This window comes from Canis lupus, chromosome 17 (genome assembly GCF_003254725.2).
Source record: "Canis lupus dingo isolate Sandy chromosome 17, ASM325472v2, whole genome shotgun sequence".
NCBI classification, from domain to species: Eukaryota; Metazoa; Chordata; class Mammalia; order Carnivora; family Canidae; genus Canis; species Canis lupus.
The window spans coordinates 39,530,129-39,549,126 of NC_064259.1; the positions used below are offsets into that span (position 1 = coordinate 39,530,129).

At 42.4% G+C, this 18,998-nt stretch overlaps 1 protein-coding gene across 1 annotated transcript in view; it reads right to left on the minus strand.

Annotated features, from left to right (window-relative positions):
• Positions 1–2,359: 2,359 nt before the first annotated feature.
• The window catches only part of USP39 (ubiquitin specific peptidase 39), a 32,423-nt gene continuing 15,784 nt past the window's right edge, over positions 2,360–18,998 (minus strand). The window contains 6 exon segments of the mRNA XM_025453802.3: positions 2,360–2,865; positions 4,007–4,093; positions 6,595–6,730; positions 12,079–12,221; positions 17,471–17,659; positions 18,138–18,205. Of these exon segments, the coding sequence (XP_025309587.3) occupies positions 2,818–2,865; positions 4,007–4,093; positions 6,595–6,730; positions 12,079–12,221; positions 17,471–17,659; positions 18,138–18,205 (671 nt within the window). The 3' untranslated portion in view covers positions 2,360–2,817.

The following is an 18,998-nucleotide window of genomic DNA, read 5'->3' on the forward strand; positions in this document are numbered from 1 at the left end:
GACTACCACATGGACATTTTGGGCTCCTTATGCTACTAAATCAACAGAGGGCGGGAGGGGGGGGTAGTAGGGTATGGAGTGTCATCTACTTGACAGAGTAATGCTGATTATCAGCATTGAAATTGGGTCGCTGTTATAAATAAATGCAGGCAAAATGGACTATATCCAGTAGTAAAGGTTAATGGAAAACTATAGCAACACAAGGAGGGTGGGGAGTAGGATTAAGGAGTTAGGTCTTTAAGGACTGAAGATTAGGGTTACCCTACCAGGTATAGAACTGCAACTAGCTGAAGCTCTAGCTAAGGGCAGACTAAACCCAGAAGTGACAGCAGAAGAAGCACAGACATCAGTTGCAGCCTTTTGCCCTATCACAGAAATATGGATTGTATTCTCTACTTACTTATTATATATAATGATAATTTGTGTATGTTAAGCATTTTTTCTCTCTTCTTCCTACTTTCACTTTATATAGAACTCGTTGGAAGTTCACTTTACAACTTAGTCTTTAGATGATAGAATGTTCAGTGGGACTAAGTGGATTTGAGAAGTAATCGACACAGCCATCAGTGGATACAGGACTCTTGGGACATGTCATTTTGGGAAAGGTTGAAAAGGTGTTCACTTGTAAGAAGAAGGGTAGCAAGCTTCTTGTTAGGCAGAAATACAGAGCTATTTTCTTTGTTGCTGTTGTATAGAATTCAAATGTGCAGAAGAGTGTCTATGGAAGCTGAGTCATCAAGGGATGGTCTGTGCCTCACAACTCCACAAATTATCCTTTCCACCTGCTCTGGGAAAATGGATTTGGGTCCTTTAGATTTTTTCTTGCCAGCTGCCATGGAGACTTTGTCCAAAGAGGGTGCTGGAGACACATTGCAGGAAGACAGGGCTTCTTCGCATCCAGTTCCCTGTGCTCACTTGAAAGAAACGTGCAGCTTTCTCTGGCGCCAGGCTCTTACAGGCCTCACAGATTCCCCGGTGCCTGGTTCCTGCAGAGGTTACAGATGCTCTGGGTGCTCCTCTCCTCCCCAGGCAGTTTGGAAGCAAAGATGAGTCCCCATAAACAGCGTTTCCTGACACATTAGAGACCATGGACGGGTTTCAGGGGTCAGACTTTCAGCGAGGTCTGGATCTCAGCCTTAGACACCATCTCAGCCCTAGGGGTGATAGCTGTTCCTTACACCTGCTGTTCCTACAATTCTTTCGAGTTCTTTTATACCAGTCAATCCCTTGTGACTCCAATCCTGTTATAGTTAATAATTCTTGAAATTAAGTTTTCCCTGATCAAATTACTGTATGGTTTCTCTCTTTTAACTGGACCCGGACTAGGCTGGCACTAGTTTAGCCTAGACAATGGGAGGGGATTAAAGTATGGAGATTCAAGAGACACTTAAAATGTGAAATTGACAGGACTTGGTAATAGATTAGATGAGGGAAGTGGGGGTGGGGAAAGAAGGATTTTGGCATAAATTTCCAAATTATTAACAGGATGAAGGTAGAATCCTACACCTCTATAGAAACCACTGGAAAAGAGCCAAGTTTGAGAAGAAAATTCACAAGCTCAGTTTTGAACAATGTTGGGTTTGAACTGACTTTAAGACACCCAAAATATATTAAATAGGCAGCTGGTTCTAAAGTTCAAGAACGTAGAGAAGTCTAGGATCCAGACAGAAGCCATCTCCCTTAAGGGGACAGGTGAAGCCATGGACATATTTTAAATGGCCCAAGGAGGAAGCACACTGAGGAGAGGGCCTAGCAGTCCTGAGGAATCTCAAGCTTTAACAGCTGGAGAGGAAGAAGGGTCAGCAAAGGACATACTGAAGCTGTCAAAGAGGTAAAGGAAAATAGGGATGCCCCAGGGACAGCACTGACTCCCAGAAGTAAGGGTGGCAGCCACAGACATGCAGGGCTCCTACCTTTAGGAGAACTTGCTGTGGTTGACTGGTTGCCACCAGCCACTGTATCCAGATCTCTCACATTTTCAGCTCTGCCACAGTGCTTGGGCTGAGGTCATACTTTCTCCAGGCCGGTCTTAATATCAAGGACTGAACTTGAAAAAAGCCATTTCTGCTTGACTCTGCTGACTGGCAACCTTTGCTCTGGGCTCCCCGCTGGCCGGGCTGAGACTTTCTCAGAACTGTGCTGCAGTCAGATGTCCCTCCTGCTTATCTTCCCTCCCTTTACCCTCACAGAGTCCTGCACCTAAGGCTGAAATAGCCCATCTTCACACTTCTAGTTAAGCACAGGAATGTATTGCTTTAGTCAGATATTTTGTTACCAATAGAGACAAAATACATCCCAAATGACACACCACCCACATGCTGACAATAGCCTAAGGGAAGGATATAAAACAAGAGGCTGGTTTAAAAACAGGAAAACATTTAATCCATTCCAAAAAACACAGCAGGAAATGAAGAGAGCCACACCAAAAAATATCTATGATGGCAGAAGAATATTACTGGATTCCTAGAATCCTGAGGCTGTGATGTGCAGAAGACATTATCTTGTCCTTTGGATATTTCCAGATGCCCAGAAAAAAATTACACACACATGTAAAAGAGTTCTGGCCTGCTAAAACTAGAGGGGAGCTAGATACGAAGGAGAAGGGGGCATCAGTCTATAATCAACTGATCAAAGAACAGCTGGGGGACAGTGCAGACCCATCCCAGGCAGGTGAGCCCCTCTGATGTCCTGGTGTGAACCCAAATCCACAAAACAGCTGGCTCCAGGAATGTGCCAATCAGCCTATGTTCAGCTACAGCCTTGGTATTATTACATCTTCAGCCAAAGGCACTGGGAGCAAAGCCCTAAACTTTTCCTTCAAGCCCCCTGCTGGTTGGTTTCATCATTATCTCGCCTCTTCCAAATCTGTAAGAAACAAATACAACACGCAGGTAGGAGCTGGCATTCAATCCACACACATTATCAAATACCTCTTCCACCCTAGGCCAGGGACAGCCTGTCACTCCACATACATATTTGCATGTCCTCCGAAACTAACTCAATCATCTTTCAGAAAATTCCCTTTTGCTTTTTATTTTTCTACCCATCCCCCTTCTCTTTACTTTCCATGCCAAACTCACTTTCTAAAAAAGAACTCATAGTTAAGCTTATTCTCATAGACAAAGTCACTAAAGAAAAAGCTATCTCGGGATGCCTGGTGGCTCAGCAGCTAAGTGTCTGCCGCTGGCTCAGGGCATGATCCCAGGATCGAGTCCCACACTGAGCTCCCTGCATGGAGCCTGCTTCTCCCTCTGCCTTTGTCTCTGACTCCCTCTCTCTGTGTCTCTCATGAATAAATAAATAAAATCTTAAAAAAAAAAAGGAGATTTTATTTAATACATTAAGCAGGTGTAAAACAGAACATTTTTAAGAGCTGCTGTCTCTTTGAAAAATGGATCAAACTTAAATTCAACATATTCAGAATGTCTGTAAACAAACTTATTGCATGACAAGACAAAACAAAGCTATAGCTTTTTCTTAGTCTCTGTCTTCCTTCTTTGCCAGGTACCAGACAGTTATAAAAAGTAGAGATACTCTGTTCCATGAGCTCTCGATAGAGAAGATGTTAAAATAATAAGGTTGGTACTCTGGTAAAGACATGCAGAAAATGCTGTGGAGTCATAAAGAGTGCTAACTTGGCCTGGGATGCTGAGGAAAGCTTCAGAGTCGACTTTTAGCTAGGGTCCTGATAAGCCTAGACTCTTCCTCCTTGAAACCAGACCACATACCTCTGCAAAACTAACCTGGCCACACACATAACCTCCTCGCTCATCCACAAATCTTCCACGCTTCCCTGCCCTTCTCTTTTCTAACAATCACTCCTAGGTTCACAGGGCTATATAATCTGGCCTCCTCTTGCCAGATGCACTCCTCAGTGCATCCCAACAGGTACCCAGCCTAACCAAGGCTTTAACTCAATATCACGTCTTGCCTTCACTCACATCATTCCTCTCACTGGCCCCACACCCTATCTGTTCAGCACATAGCAAGTTCATGGCCAACGCACCTGAATATAAGCCTCCGAGAGCGTGATCATCTGGGGAAGGATGTCAGTCACCTGCAAGTCTTGTAATTCATACCATTTGCCCGTCCCCTGCAAAAAGTATTAAGGGATAGGTTAGTCTCCTCCCTAAAACCAAAAGGTACAGAAGGAAAGGACTGCAGAAAAAAAGTGAGAAAAATCGGAATAGCCACTAGACCATCTCTCAGCAAGAATCATAATTAAGAGGGTGCATGACTTCTGCTTGGCATCATTCAATTTAAAGAGCTTTTGGAGTGCTGATCTTGGCAAACTCAACCCCTGCCGAGGATTCCTTGAAGTATAATGGAGTCTCCCAACACTTTTAAGAATTTAGGTAAGAGGTAGCCCTCTACTCCTCATCTAAGATAACTCCTTGCTGTTCAAAAATGACAGACTAGGGATGCCTGCATCTGCCTTCGGCTCCAGGCGTGATCCTGGGGTCCAGGGATTGAGTCCCACATCAGGCTCCCTGTGAGGAGCCTGCTTCTTTCTCCCTCTGCCTATGTCTCTACCTCTCTCTGTGTCTCTCATGAATAGATAAATGAAATCTTAAAAAAAAAAAAAAAAAAACAGACAGACTACACACACTGAGCAGGTGCAGTGTTAACTACTGGGAAAGCCTAAAAGTAGACATCCCCACACCCCATCCCAGAGAACACAGCAAGAGCCAAGAAAAGTGTCCTTCATGGACACAGTTCAAAATACTAACCTGTTTCCTTTGGTCCATAAAATCAGTGCTGCAAATACAGCAAACCTACCTTACTTCATGCTGCCATACATAAGGGAGAAAAAGAGGCTTCTGGATTATGGCAGAGGCACTGCTGGAAGCTCACCTGCCTCATCCATCCAAACTTCAAAGAAATGCCAAAGACAGATACTACAGACTACAGATATCCCAGATAGTCCAAGAGTTCAGAATATAGGAAACATAAGAAATGCTCAGGATCACACAATCAAGCCCCTATTCCTGTATTGAGGACTGGTTAAGAACCTGGTGAAACCAAGGGCGCCTGGGTGGCTCAATCAGTGAAGTGGCCAACTCTTGATTTTGGCTCAGGTCATGATCTCAGGGTCCTGGGATCAAGCCCCATATTAGGCTCCACACTCATCAGGGAGCCTGCTTGAGGATTCTCTCTCTCCTCCCTCTGCCCTACTCCTGCTCACACATGCACTCTCCCTCTTTCTCTCTCTATAAAATAAATAAATAAATGTTAAAGGAAAAAAAAATAAGTATCAGGGTTCAAATCCCAAATCTACCAACTTCAGGTAAATTACTCAAACTCTGAAGCTAGGTTTCCTTGGTTGATTTAAAAAAAAAAAAAAGGTACTGGGGCCCCTGGGTGGCTCAATCAGTTCAATGTCCAACTCTTGATTTGGCTCAGGTCATGATCTTGTCCTGAGATTAGGTCCTGCATCGGGCTCCCTCTGCAGGGAGTCTGCTGGAGATTCTTTCTCCCTCTCCCTCCATCCCTCCCCTGACTTGTGGTTTTCTCTCCTGCTCTCAATTTTTAAAAAAAGGAAAAAAAAAGGTATTAATGCCTGTCTTAGAGGTTGTGTTAAAGATATAAGTCAGGGGCCCCTGGGTGTCACAGTCAGTTAATTATCCGACTCTTGGTTTCCACTCAGTTCATGTTCTCAGGGCTATGCAATCCAAACACAATCCAGCCCCATATGGGGCTCTGCACTTAGCACAGAGCCTGCTTAAGGGGCTCTGCACTTAGCACAGAGCCTGCTTAAGATTCTCTCTGCACTCCTCTCCCTCTCAAATAATACATTATTAAACACTCATACTTTCTAGCACACAGTAAAATCTTTGATAAACAGAGCTACTTATTTTCCCCCTATTCCCAGAAGGCTAATCAAACTAAAACAATCTATGCTAATCATCCATGTGATACCAAACATATCTTAAGTACATGTTTCATCCATTTTTAGCTTGAGACAAATTCAAAACAGTTTTTTTAGCTGAAAGAAACCTTTAAACCAGTGCTTCATAGACTATAATTACATACCAGAGAGTCTTGTCAAAATGCAGATTCTGACTCCGTAGGTTTGCATGGGGCCTAAGATTCTGCATTTCTAGCAAGTTCTCATATGGTGTCAGTGCTACCAGTTCAAGGATTCCACTTCAGAGGGTAAGGCTCTAGTCTAGGATAGTGGTGCTCAACCTTGGCTGCACAATGGGATCTCATGGATAATTTTAACACCATGACGCCTGGTTCCCACCTCCACATAATCTAATACAGTCTCTTAACTCTGACATTTCGAGCCAGATAATTCTTTGTTATGGGGGCTTCCTGTGCACTACAGCATATTTAGCAACAGCCCTGGCCTCTATTCCAGGTGAAAAAACAATTTGTTCTAATATAACTGGCTTTGAATGTCCCAGGCATCAATCAGGATTTTAAAATCTCCCCAGGTGAGTCCAACATGCAGCCACAACTGAGACCCACTGCCTGGAACTAACCACTGACAGCTCTATTAGTTGCAGAACACCAAGGCCAAGACAGGGCGAGGTAAAGAGAGCAGGCCACTGAAATGCCAAAGGAACAGCCACCATTTTTGCCACTCACGTGATGAAGCACGTGGATCCGGTAGGAGCCCTCCGAGGGCTTGCCGTCGTGTACAATGTTGGCAATGAGGTCATAGGTAGTATTCTTGTGCACTGCTTGTACTTCTTCAGACAAGTATTCTCTCAGATCCACATTTCTAGTGATGATGAAAATAAATCCAAGTATCAGACAAAGGCTATGGAGGTCAGGGAAACTGTCCTCCATCAACGGACTAGAGAGCTACTGACCCCTACTTTAGGGCCCTGGATCTAGGTATACTTGCAGAACCATGAAATCCAGCTTGCTGGAAATTCACATACTTTGCCACAAAAATGAGTCAAACGAGCAAGATGGGCTCTACGGGGAAAGCACACTGTAAAAGCAGGCCTCGCCATCAAAACTGCACAGCCTCGTGTCATTCACATTAGAATTGGAATGAGGGCTCTGCTACTTCAGAGGTATGTAGGCATTTGAGCAGGTTGAGCCTAAAGCTCTTCTCAGATATGAAAAGGAGCGGCCCCATCTCCTCGGAGATGGTGAGGGTTAAGGGAGACCACAGGAGTAACACATCACCCCCCTGCTCTCTCTGGGAATCCCACAGGTGCAGTGTTCCGTTGACAGCCTCTGGCTAGGGAAGGCCTGACCACATGATTCTGCGAGTCACCACTGTAGAGAATCATTTTAACAATTTCACTAAGGCTAACCAGGCAAACCAGTAGCTTCAACACAAAAGGGGAATTTATTCAAGGTAAAGCAGAAATGTTGCCAAAACTAGGACTTAAAGAAGAAGCAAAATCCAAGGGGGCCATTTGCCCTCTTTTCTGCTACTGACATCCGCTTTGTTCTTCTCCCTCCTTTGGCAGCCCGGCTTTCTCTTCTTTTTTTTTTTTTTTTTTTTTTTCCGGCTTTCTCTTCTTTATGTACCCACCCTGGCTACTCCACAGCTTCCGAATTCCTCAGTTTTGGTTGCCAGAAGAAGCTGTCCCTTCAACTGAGACTTGGATATATCTATTTTATTTTGGGTGTCTGAATATTCACTTTCAAGTATAGAGAAGCATTCTTGAGTCTGGAATTAAATCTCCTTTTGCGTTTTATTTGTTGGATTCTAACCATCAGTTGAAGCATAAATGTATACACCAGTTATTGCAGTCAATGTTATGATAATTGTCAACTGTGAAGATGGGACAAAGACAATTGTGAAGAACTTCCCTATAAACAGGGAAACTGTGACCAGTAACATAAATAAGAGAGACTATATCATATTCCTAATCTCTATAGAACTGGCGTGCTGTCTGATGACATACTACCACTCAAAATATGAAATTCAGTAACATCATAAGTGAAGGATTCATGGAAAATGCTAACAGTGGTCATGTCTGTGGTCACTTCCAGATGTGTATCTGCCTCTGAATTATAGACTGTGTATATATTATCTGCCCAAAAATTTTTCTATGTAAACCATGTAGTAATAAACATGCAACTTTGTTCCAATAGCATTCTACATGTTAGTAACAGCTATCCTTTTCTATAGACTAATAGCGTACAGTGTAGATTGCAACATTTATTGTTGAAGATAATTTAGATATGAGTTGAAAGAAATCCATGAAAGCTCTAGAGAGCCAAAATGCCTGCTGGCTGCAAAGAGCTATCTTCTGGTGCTAGTGATCCTCAGCTTTAAAAACAGCTGTCCTGGGCAGCCACGGTGGCTCAGCGATTTAGCGCCGCCTTCAGCCCAGGGCATGATCCTAGAGACCCGGGATCAAGTCTGTGTTGGGCTCCCTGCATGGACCCTGCTTCTCCCTCTGCCTGTGTCTCTGCCTCTCTCTCTCTCTCTCTCTGTATCTCTCATGAAAAAATAAAATCTTAAAAAAAAAAAAAACATAAAAACAGCTGTCCAGACATGTCTGTCTTAAGAAATCCTAGAGAGAGGATCCCTGGGTGGCGCAGCGGTTTGGCGCCTGCCTTTGGCCCAGGGCGCGATCCTGGAGACCCGGGATCGAGTCCCACGTTGGGCTCCCGGTGCATGGAGCCTGCTTCTCCCTCTGCCTGTGTCTCTGCGCCTCTCTCTCTCTCTCTCTGTGACTATCATAAATAAATAAAAATTAAAAAAAAAAAAATTTAAAAAAAAGAAATCCTAGAGAATCTTCAGAAGTATAAATACTTCAGTTTTCATGACTGAATCAAAACTGTTAAGTGACAAAGGAATGAAAACATGTTAAATCATTTTGATTTGGGATGCCTGGGTGGCTCAGTGGTTGAGCATCTACTTTCAGGGTCCTGGGATCAAGTCTCACATCCAGCTTCCCAGAGGGAGCCTACACCTCCCTCTGCCTATGTCTCTACCTCTCCGTCTCTCTCATGAATAAATAAAATCTTTTTTTTAAATCATTTTGTTTTAGAAAATAGCCAAAGGAGCCCACCACACTCCTCTCCTAATCAAAACAGCTCAATTCAGAGAACACCTAATTAGCTGGAAGTACAGCTTTAATCCTGTGCTCCAAAACCCTATCCCCAAACCAGCAGAGGGCACCTAATCATTGCAAATCCGCTCAATCTCTGGTAAAAAGATGTGTTATGAATAAAACACAGGAGAAAAATTAGGTATGAAAAGAGACTTTTGCAAAAGTAGAGACTTTAGGGGCACCTGGGTGGCTCAGTCAGTTAAATGTCTGACTCTTGGTTTTGGCTCAGCTCATGATCTCATGGATCATGAAACTGAACCCCACATTTAGCTCTTCCCTCAGCATGGAGTCTGCTTGGGATTCTTTCCTCTTCCTCTCCCTTCCCCTCTGCCCTTCCTGCCACTTGCACGAGCTTGCTCTCTTGCTCTTTCTCGGTCTTGTGTGTGTGTACACTCTCTCTCTAAAATAAATAATTCTTTAAAAAGAGTGTAGGCTTTAGCTAATCTAGAACCATATTACATCCTAAGTAATTATAGTGCATAATGCATTTAAAGTGCAGATTTCCAGAATTAGTCTCTGAAAGGCTGACTAGGTAAGAATTTATCTTTTTCTTGGGTGCCTGCACCCAGGCACTTAACTCAGTCAGTTAAGCGCCTGCCTTTGGCTCAGGTCATGATCCCAAGGTCCTGGGATAGAGCTCACATCAGGCTTCCTGCTCAGCGGGAAGTCTGTTTATCCCTCTCCTTCTGCCCCTCCCCTGTTCGTGCTCTCTCTCTCCAATAAATAAATAAAACCTAAAAGAAATAAAGGATTTAACTTTTTCTCAAATTCTCCAAAGTAAGCTTTTCAAGGACAAACTACTGAAGTCAGTTACCAAAAACCTAAATGCAGCTGGTAGCCAAAAAAATATAATCCAAGTGCAATGTAAAAGAAACCAACAGAGTAAGGACATTTCTGTGGTGACTGAGCAGGAACTATTATCAATACACAGTCCTCCTTCCTCTGGAACTGTCCTAGAGTCCAGAGCACTCCCTCCTACCAGGAACACACTGGTGACTGTGACAATTCACAAGAGTCCAGTTCTGAAAGAAAACCTCACTACATGGACTTACAGAGAAAGGTTCTCTACTGTCTCACTCAAGATAGCAGAGAGCTGGCTTCCATATCCAATTTCACTCTATCTGTCACACAGACAAGATGCTAGTGAAGAACATGACAAAGAGTGTGGTTTTGAAAAGCGAAGAGATTTTCCTGTAATACTAACTAGGGGTTTTCTCTCCTCATCCCCGCAATTGTTCTCAGATTCCTGGTGATTGTGGAACTGGAAAAATAAAACGTTATTCTTGGAAGGATTCCTAGGGTTCACCTAGTCCAAGCTCTCATTTTATCCATGTATGAATAACTCCAATATATATGCAAATAACCTGCCCAAAGTCACACAGCTAGAATGGCACAGCACTGAAGCCTCTTCACTTTCAGGTACTACCGTCTTAAAAACACTACAAAGAAGTAAGACCTAGGACCATTTTCAAAGGAGAAAATTGGCAGTCTTGGTGTAGTTTAGGCAACTGAGAAACTGAGAGGGCTGAGTGAAGTAAGTCAATCAGAGAAGGACAAACATTATATGTTCTCATTCATTTGGGAAATATAAATAATAGTGAAAGGGAATATAAGGGAAGGGAGAAGAAATGTGTGGGAAATACCAGAAAGGGAGACAGAACGTAAAGACTGCTAACTCTGGGAAACGAACTGGGGGTGGTAGAAGGGGAGGAGGGCGGGGGGTGGGAGTGAATGGGTGACGGGCACTGGGGGTTATTCTGTATGTTAGTAAATTGAACACCAATAAAAAATAAATTAAAAAAATAAAAAATTAAAAAAAAAAAAAAAACTGAGAGGGATGGAGAGAGAAGGAAAGGAAGGAAGGGATGAGCATTTATAAATCACAGCTCCCAAACTACTCTATGAAGGTTTGGGGGGAAAAAAAAAAACACAAAAAACATCCCTACTGAGCTAAACATCAAGTTAATTCTGTCATATATACACCCAAATCCTTTTTGACCAAAAACTACTTTAGGGCTCCATTCTTATCTTTTCTAAATGCCAGCAAAGAGACCCACACTTCCTCCTACCAGTCCTACCACCAGGTTTCTCCATGTTCTCAAAGATATTTTGTTCAGAGTATGAAAAACCACGTCTCCTGAGAATTGGAAACCAACTATCTACCTCCAAAAGGATCTTGCAGGAACTTTCTGAGTTAGAAAGTACAGCAAAATGAAAGCATCTTGTACAACTCCTCCCAATTTGCATTAAAATACTCAAATGGGCAGCCCGGGTGGCTCAGCAGTTTAGCGCCGCCTTCAGTCCAGGATGTGATCCTGGAGACCCGGGATCCAGTCCCATGTCGGGCTCCCTGCATGAAGTCTGCTTCTCCCCCTGCCTGTCTCTGCCTCTCTCTCTCTCTCTCTCTCTCTCTCTCTGTCTCTCACGAATAAATAGATAAAATCTTTAAAAATAATAATAATAATAATAATATACTCATAAATGTTAGTAAAAAGACAACTGCATGATAAACTAAAAATAAGACCATATATCAAAATTTATCTTTCTTGCCACTAGGGAGAAATTAAACACAATCTAGATTTTACCTTCTGGGGAAAAAATTAAGACAGAAGGACCCAAAGATGACAAGACAAATGTGGAACCATCACCACTATCCATGCCTACCTACAATATGCAAGAAGATGCAATGACCACCAAGATAGTCAGACTCCAACTTCCCGAGAGCATCTTCATGGCCAGGCAGCATCCTACCTGTCCTGCCCTACTTTCATCAACTATTTTTTCCTACATTGAAAGACTACACACTTCCCAGCAAGCAAGAGGACAAGAGGAGAAAAGGTGAAAGGAAGACCGCCTCGAGGTAAACATCTATCTTTGAAGTCCCTGAAATATTTGTATCTTTCCAAAAAGAACCCTTAACTTACGCAGTGTCTGTAGGCTCTGTTCCCAGCAATCTCTAAGACAGTCCCAAATAAATGGTACAAAAATATGAAAAGAGATTCAGGCTCACTACCCCTAAGAGGAAGTGAAGCAGAATACTCACGTAATAGGGAAGTTGACAATAGTTGGATTCTTCTCCACAAAGAAATTGTTTTTAGTGAATCTCTTAATACAAAAGATGAGATATGGAGGGAGCTTGGTGAGCTGGAAGCGCTTTAGAAAGTTCTCCTTGTAGGTCTTATATTCCTAGACAGAGTAAGAGGGAAATTATCAAATCAGTGCTGGAATACTGGGGCAGGGAGTAAGTTTTGTTTTTGCTTGGCTTGTTAAAATCTTTTTTAAGATTTTCTTTATTTATTTATGAGAAACAGAGAGAGCGAGAGAGGCAGACATAGGTAGTGGGAGAAGCAGGCTCCCTGAGGGGAACCTGATGCAGGACTCAATCCCAGGACCTGAGATCACGACCAGACAGTTAACCACTGAGCCACCCAGGTCCCCTTGTTTGATTTTTAAATATAATCCTACCTTGAGCTTAAGAATTCAGAAGACACCTGATTCCAGAAGCCACATAAAGGGTCTGGGACAGCAATGCAGCTAAGGTTGCCTAAAATACAACTGCGGGCCATGTTTACACCAGCACATGAGCATGCTGCTGAACTCCACCCATGGCAATGTGGGTGTGTGTTTTTACAATGAAAGCAAAAATGTCAGATGAAAAACAAGATTTGTTAAAAGCTGCAGAATTAAAACGACAAAAGTCTCACTGAATTCAAAATAAAGAAGCACCTCCTGACCAGAGAGGCATACACCCACTGAACAAGTACTTTTGAAGCAGTGAAGGGCTGCTTATCATTGAGAGTATCCTAGCAGATCTAAGAACTAAAACCACAAAAGTCTTAGAAGAAAACATATCGGTAAATTTTCCAGGCCTGGGATTTAACAATGGATTCTTACATATGAAACCAAAAGCACACACTTCAAAAGAACACCTAGACAGAATTTCATCGAAACTTAAATCTTCTATGCTTCAAACAATACTATCAAGAGGGTGAAGATGCACTCTACAAAAGAGGAGAAAATGTCTGCAAAATCAGATATCTGATAAAGGACTGGAATCCAGATGATATAAAGCATTCCAACTCAATAATAAACAGATAACCCAATTAAAAAATATACAAAGGATCTAAAGAGACAGTTCTCCAAAGATGATACACAAAGGGCCCAGGACCACATGAAAAGACACTTTAACAGCATTAGTCATCACGGAAATACAACTCAAAACCATAATGAGCTACCACTTCACACCTATTAGGTAGGATGTTTCTAACTCAGAAGATGAACAATAACAACTGTTAGATGAAGGTGAAGATGTAGACAAACTGGAACACTCCTATACTACTGACAGAAATACAACACGGTGTAGCCACTTCAGGAAATAGTCTGGCAGCTCCTCAAATGGCTAAACAAGTTACCAGAAAGCCTAACAATTTCGCTTAATTACCACCCAAGAGAAATGAAAACACGTTCACAGGACAACTTGTAGACTAATATTTATGGCAGCATTATTGACAGTAGCCGAAAGGTAGAAACAATCCCAAATGTCCATTGACCGCTGTACGGATAAACGAGATATGGTATATTCACACAATGAGATATTATTTGGCCACAAAAAGGAATGAAGTAGTGACACATACTACAATATGGATGAACCTTGAAAACATTACACTAAGTGAAAGAAGCAAATCATAGAAGACCACATATTATAGAATTCTACTTACAAGAAATGTCCAGAATAGGCAAATCCAGAGAGAGAAAGTAGATTAGAAGTTGCCATCTGGGTGGCTCTATTGTTAAGCATCTGCCTTTGACTCAGGTCATGATCCCGGGGTCCTGGGATGGAGCCCCACATTGCATCGGGCTCCCTGCTTAGTGGGAAGCCACCCTCCCCCTTTGCCTGCCACTTCCCCTGCTTATCTCTGTCAAATAAATTTTTAAAAATCTTGAAAAAAAAAAAATAAAAAGGCTGCCCATAACTAGGGGAAAGGAGAAGGTTGAGATGGTAACTGAAGGGTGATGAAAACACAAATGATGAAAATGTTCTAAAACTAACTGTGGTGGTAGCAAATCTGTGGATATAGTAAAAACCATTCAATTATAAACTTCATTTTTTTAAAGATTTTATTCATTTATTCACGTGAGACAGAGGGAGAAGCAGGTTCCCTAAGGAAGAAGGAGCCCAACAAAGGGCTTGATCCTAGGACCTCGAGATCATGAGCTGAGCCAAAGGGTGACACTTGACCAACTGAGCCACCCAGGTGCCCTCAGTTATAAACCTTAAATGGGTTCACTGTATGGTATGTGAATTATATCTCAATAAAGCTGTGTGTTGTTTTTTTTAAATCAAGTTCCCTGTCACATGATGAGTAACCTGAGAACACTGAAAAAATAAGCTTTCCATCTCTGGTACACACACCACAGGCACACTTCTGACAAATTTTTGATCATCTACAGATATAAACACTACTGGAAAAAATATCTTTTTGTTGGTATCAAGTAACTTCTGTGTGGTTGAAATAACATACTGTGTTAAAAGCCAAAAAAAAAAAAAAAAATTTAAAGTTTGGGGTTTTTTGTTTTTTTTTTTTTTAATTTACTCATTTGAGAGAGAGACAGAGCACGCGTGCCTGTGTGAGAACAGAGTGAGCGAGAGCACAAGCAGGAGCGGGGGAGGGGAAAAGGTCTGAGGGAGAAGCAGACTCCCCGCTAAGCAGAGAGCCCAATACAGAGCTTAATCCCAAGACCCCAAGATCATGACCTGAGCTGAAGGCAGACACTACACCAACTGAGCCCCCCAGGTGCCCCAAAGGTTTTTAAGTAATGTCTACACCCAATGTGGGGCTTGAATTTACAACCCCAAGATCAAGAGTTACATGCTCCCCCGACTGAGCCAGCCAGGTGCCCCCCACCAAAAAAATTTTTTAATCAGGTAAATGCTAAGAGATTTCACTGTTATATCTAAATCTATGAACAAGTAGACATCAAGAAGCATTCTTTTTAATTATCTCAGACTAGGGAAAGATTTAACACCTAAATGATATCACAGCCTCAAAGTTTTCTCAGGAGTTCCTGAGAAAATGGTGGGGCAGGGGACTTCACCATGGACAGCAAACCACATTCATATAGCAAGGAATAATTTAGCTGTAACTACACATCATATTGTAATGTAATAGCACCATTAATCAATTTTATTAGTTTCAAAGTTTTGTCTGCATAACTTTTTTTTTTTAAACATTTTACTTATTTATTCATGAGAGATACAGAGACAGAGAGGCAGAGACAAGGTAGGCTCTATGCAGGGGGCCCAATGTGGGACTTGATCCTGGGACTCCACGATCACACCCTGGGCCAAAGGCAGGCGCTAAACTGCTGAGCCACCCAGGGATCCCCCTCTGCATAACTTATAAACATGTTATAATTTCATGCTTGCTTAAAAGCTATAGGTATAATGAGCTTATACCAAAGTTTACATTTATACTAACAAGTATTATTATAGTAAAAATCAATTTAAATCGATACTGAGGGTTCATGGGAATCTCAAAATTACTTAAGTTTGAACAAACAGTGATAACAGGGACCAAGAGTGGCATGGCTGAAAAAGTCAGATGAAAAATCTGAGTTTAGATTCCCAGTTCTGTCACTTAAAATCATGAAATAAAGAAATTGAGCTACACAAACCCTAAAGTGTCTCTTTCACCTCCCCAAAATGAAACGAGTCTAAAACACAGGTTAGACATCTTAGGTATCATTTTTACCAATCTGTGTGTGTGTGTGTATGTGCGTGTATGTGAGAGACATGGGCAGCTGCCACTATACATGACATCAAGAGACTGTTTTGCTTACTAAACTTGCTAACAGTACCTGACAACGGACTTGGGCACTGGACAGAAACAGTGATGGAGGTCAGGGGAGGTATGTTTTGGAGTTCTGGGGTGCCTGTCAAGCTCACAATTCAGCCTTTTCAAGGAAAGGCCCCTAGTCACAGGGTCCTTGAATAGAATGGACATCTGATTCAAACAGGCCTTTCAACTCCGTCCAGGGAACCTGGAGCAGAGGCAGGGCCTTGGAGATAAGGTAATGGCAGCCTGTACAAGGGACAATCAACAGACCGCCACTTCTGACAACACCTGCACTCTCGTTTCATCCTTCCAAGTCCTGCTCAGTTCAAGTCTCCCTAAGATCCTAAAGAGATAGATGCCTTTCAATACAGTTTCTCTTTTAGTGAACTTTTTATGGGTATTTAATATCTGAAAAAAAAAGAACCTTAGCTAATGAAAAGGCAGAAACAGTAGGGAATGAGACATTAAGCTAAAAAAATTCTGGGACGCCTGGGTGGTTCAGTGGTTGAGCGTCTGCCTTCGGCTCAGGGTGTGATCCCGGAGTTCTGGGATCAAGTCCCACATCGGGCTTCCTGCATGGAGCCTGCTTCTCCCTCTGCCTGTGTCTCTGCCCCTCTCTCTGTGTCTCTCATGAATAAATAAATAAAATCTAAAAAAAAAATTCTTCCAGTAAAGAACCAAAAGGATTAAATCTGTCTAGCATGAAAAAGGGAATTAAACCAAGAAACAGTTAATTCAATAGATAAGATACTTTTAACTTCATAAAAAGTAGTATCATAGAGGTGCCTAGCTGGTCCATCAGTTAAGCATTCAACTCTTGATTTTGACTCAGGTCATGATCTCAGGGCCCTGGGATCGATCCCTGCATTGCATGCGGTCTGCACCCAGCAGGAAGTCTACTTCAGGATTCTCTCTCCCTCTGCTCCTCCCCTCCCCTGCTCATGCACATGTGCGCATGCTCTCTCTCTCAAGTCAATCTTAAAAAAAAAAAAAAAAAAAAAGTAATGTGACAGAATAAGTTATTTCACTTTATTTATATTTTGGCTGTTTTTTTCCACTTTAATATTGACACTACATTTTTTAAAAGATGGGAGTTTTTCCTACTTTTCTGAGCATCTACTGTCCTAAATATCCCCTCCTTTCTCCAACCTACCCAGAGGCAGATGGATTAAAGGAACATATGAGAAGTACAAGAAAGGGCACAGCAAATCAAGTTAAGAGTTGGGGTAATCCGCTAGAAACAGCATGGAGTCTGGGAACCTCAATACAGATAATATGTTTTATGATAAATGCATTCCACACACATGGTGACCTCAAAGTATAAAAAGAAACTGGGGGCAGCCTGGGTGGCTCATCGGTTTAGAGCTGCCTTCAGCCTAGGGCCTGATCCTAGAGACCTGGGATCGTGTCCCACATTGGGCTCCCAGCATGGAGCCTGCTTCTCCCTCTGCCTGTGTCTCTGCCTCTCTCTCTCTCTCTCATGAATAAATAAATAAAAATAATTTTTTAAATGTTTAAAAAATAAATAAAAAATAAAAAGAAACTGAAAAAAATCAACCGAGAAAGGGGCATCAGCAGGCAGCTGTGCAAATGGGCTACCTTCTCAGTGATACCGTTGAACTTGGCCAGGATGTTGAAGAGCGGCACCTGAGGGATAATGAGCTGCTCCTTCTCATCCTTGTAGAGGGGAGCAGTAGGGAGATCGAGTGTCAGGTACATGAAGGTGGACTCCACCATTGTCTCCTGGTATTCATCATTATGCAGCAGCTGCTCTTTTTCTTCTGCTGGCTAGAAATGAAGGAGAAGATAAAGGAGGGAAGGAGAATGAGCAGTAGAGACCATCACACGAAAAGAAAATGTTTTTGTTACGTTTACTTCCTTTTGTTTGTAAGTAAATGAAAAGGGTACCCAAGAGACTGCACATTTCATGGGCAGCACCACCTGGTTAGGGTAATGCAAAAACCGATGGATGTCCATCTCCAAAGACATTTAACTTAAATATCGGACTTTTTAAAATATTTCCAAATGGTTTAGAAAGCTCATCTGACCTTTCTGAAAAACCACGCCAGCACCACCCAGTGGCTAACTTCCAAACTTAATGAACACACCGGTGTGACAGGAATCTAAGGAACTGTCTGGGCAGGGTTGTACAGAACCTCATCCTGGGGCAACGGGCCTTGATAGCTCTCTAAGACTCTCTTTGTCAACCCTAAATCCTCTCAGGCAAAATAAATCAGGCCAAGAGTCAGGTTGAGGTTCAACTCACCAGATCAGGATGAGGAAGCTTTTTAGTGAAGATCCTCATAGACCCCTGGAAAACATCAGTCACAATAGCTGTACAAATGGAAATCAAAATGCAAATTCTGTCAGGTTGGAAAGCATTTCAAAAATATAGTCCTAACTTCTAAATTTCTGAAATAAACCAGCATCTTCTAGCATAAGACCTAAAGCTCTCACTAAACACAGAAGTACCTATGTAACATATACCACCATGGTACCTTACATTATTTGTGCAAGTAATTATTTTATGTCTGTCTTCTCCACAAGATGCCCCTTGACCCTCCAGCACAGGGTCTGGCCCATAAGAGAAAAATTAAGTGTGTTTGAAATGAATGAATGATTTATAAGGCCTAGAGACTTATCACAAAAAAATTCATAAGCAAAGTAAGACAGATCCAAAGAATTTCCCATAACCATACGCTGTATGCAAAGGAAGACAGGAATCCACCTTGCACTAGACATAAAAGAAATGCAGAGGGGATCCCTGGGTGGCTTAGCAGTTTAGCAACTGCCTTCGGCCCAGGGCATGGTCCTGGAGTCCCGGGATTGAGTCCCCCATCAGGCTCCCTGTGTGGAGCCTGCTTCTCCCTCTGCCTGTGTCTCTGCCTCTCTCTCTCTCAATGTCTCTCTCCTGAATAAATAAATAAAATCTTTAAAAAATAAATAAATAAAAGAAATGCAGACTAAGGGACAGGACAGAGAAGAGAACCAAAGCAATGAGAAAGAACAACAGGGTTCTAGAATCCTGATAGGACACAAGTTACAGAATTCATCAGAGGATGTGCACAGGCTGAAGACATCCAGCAGAGGTGGCACGGCAACCTAGTAGAAAGAACGCCAGCCCACA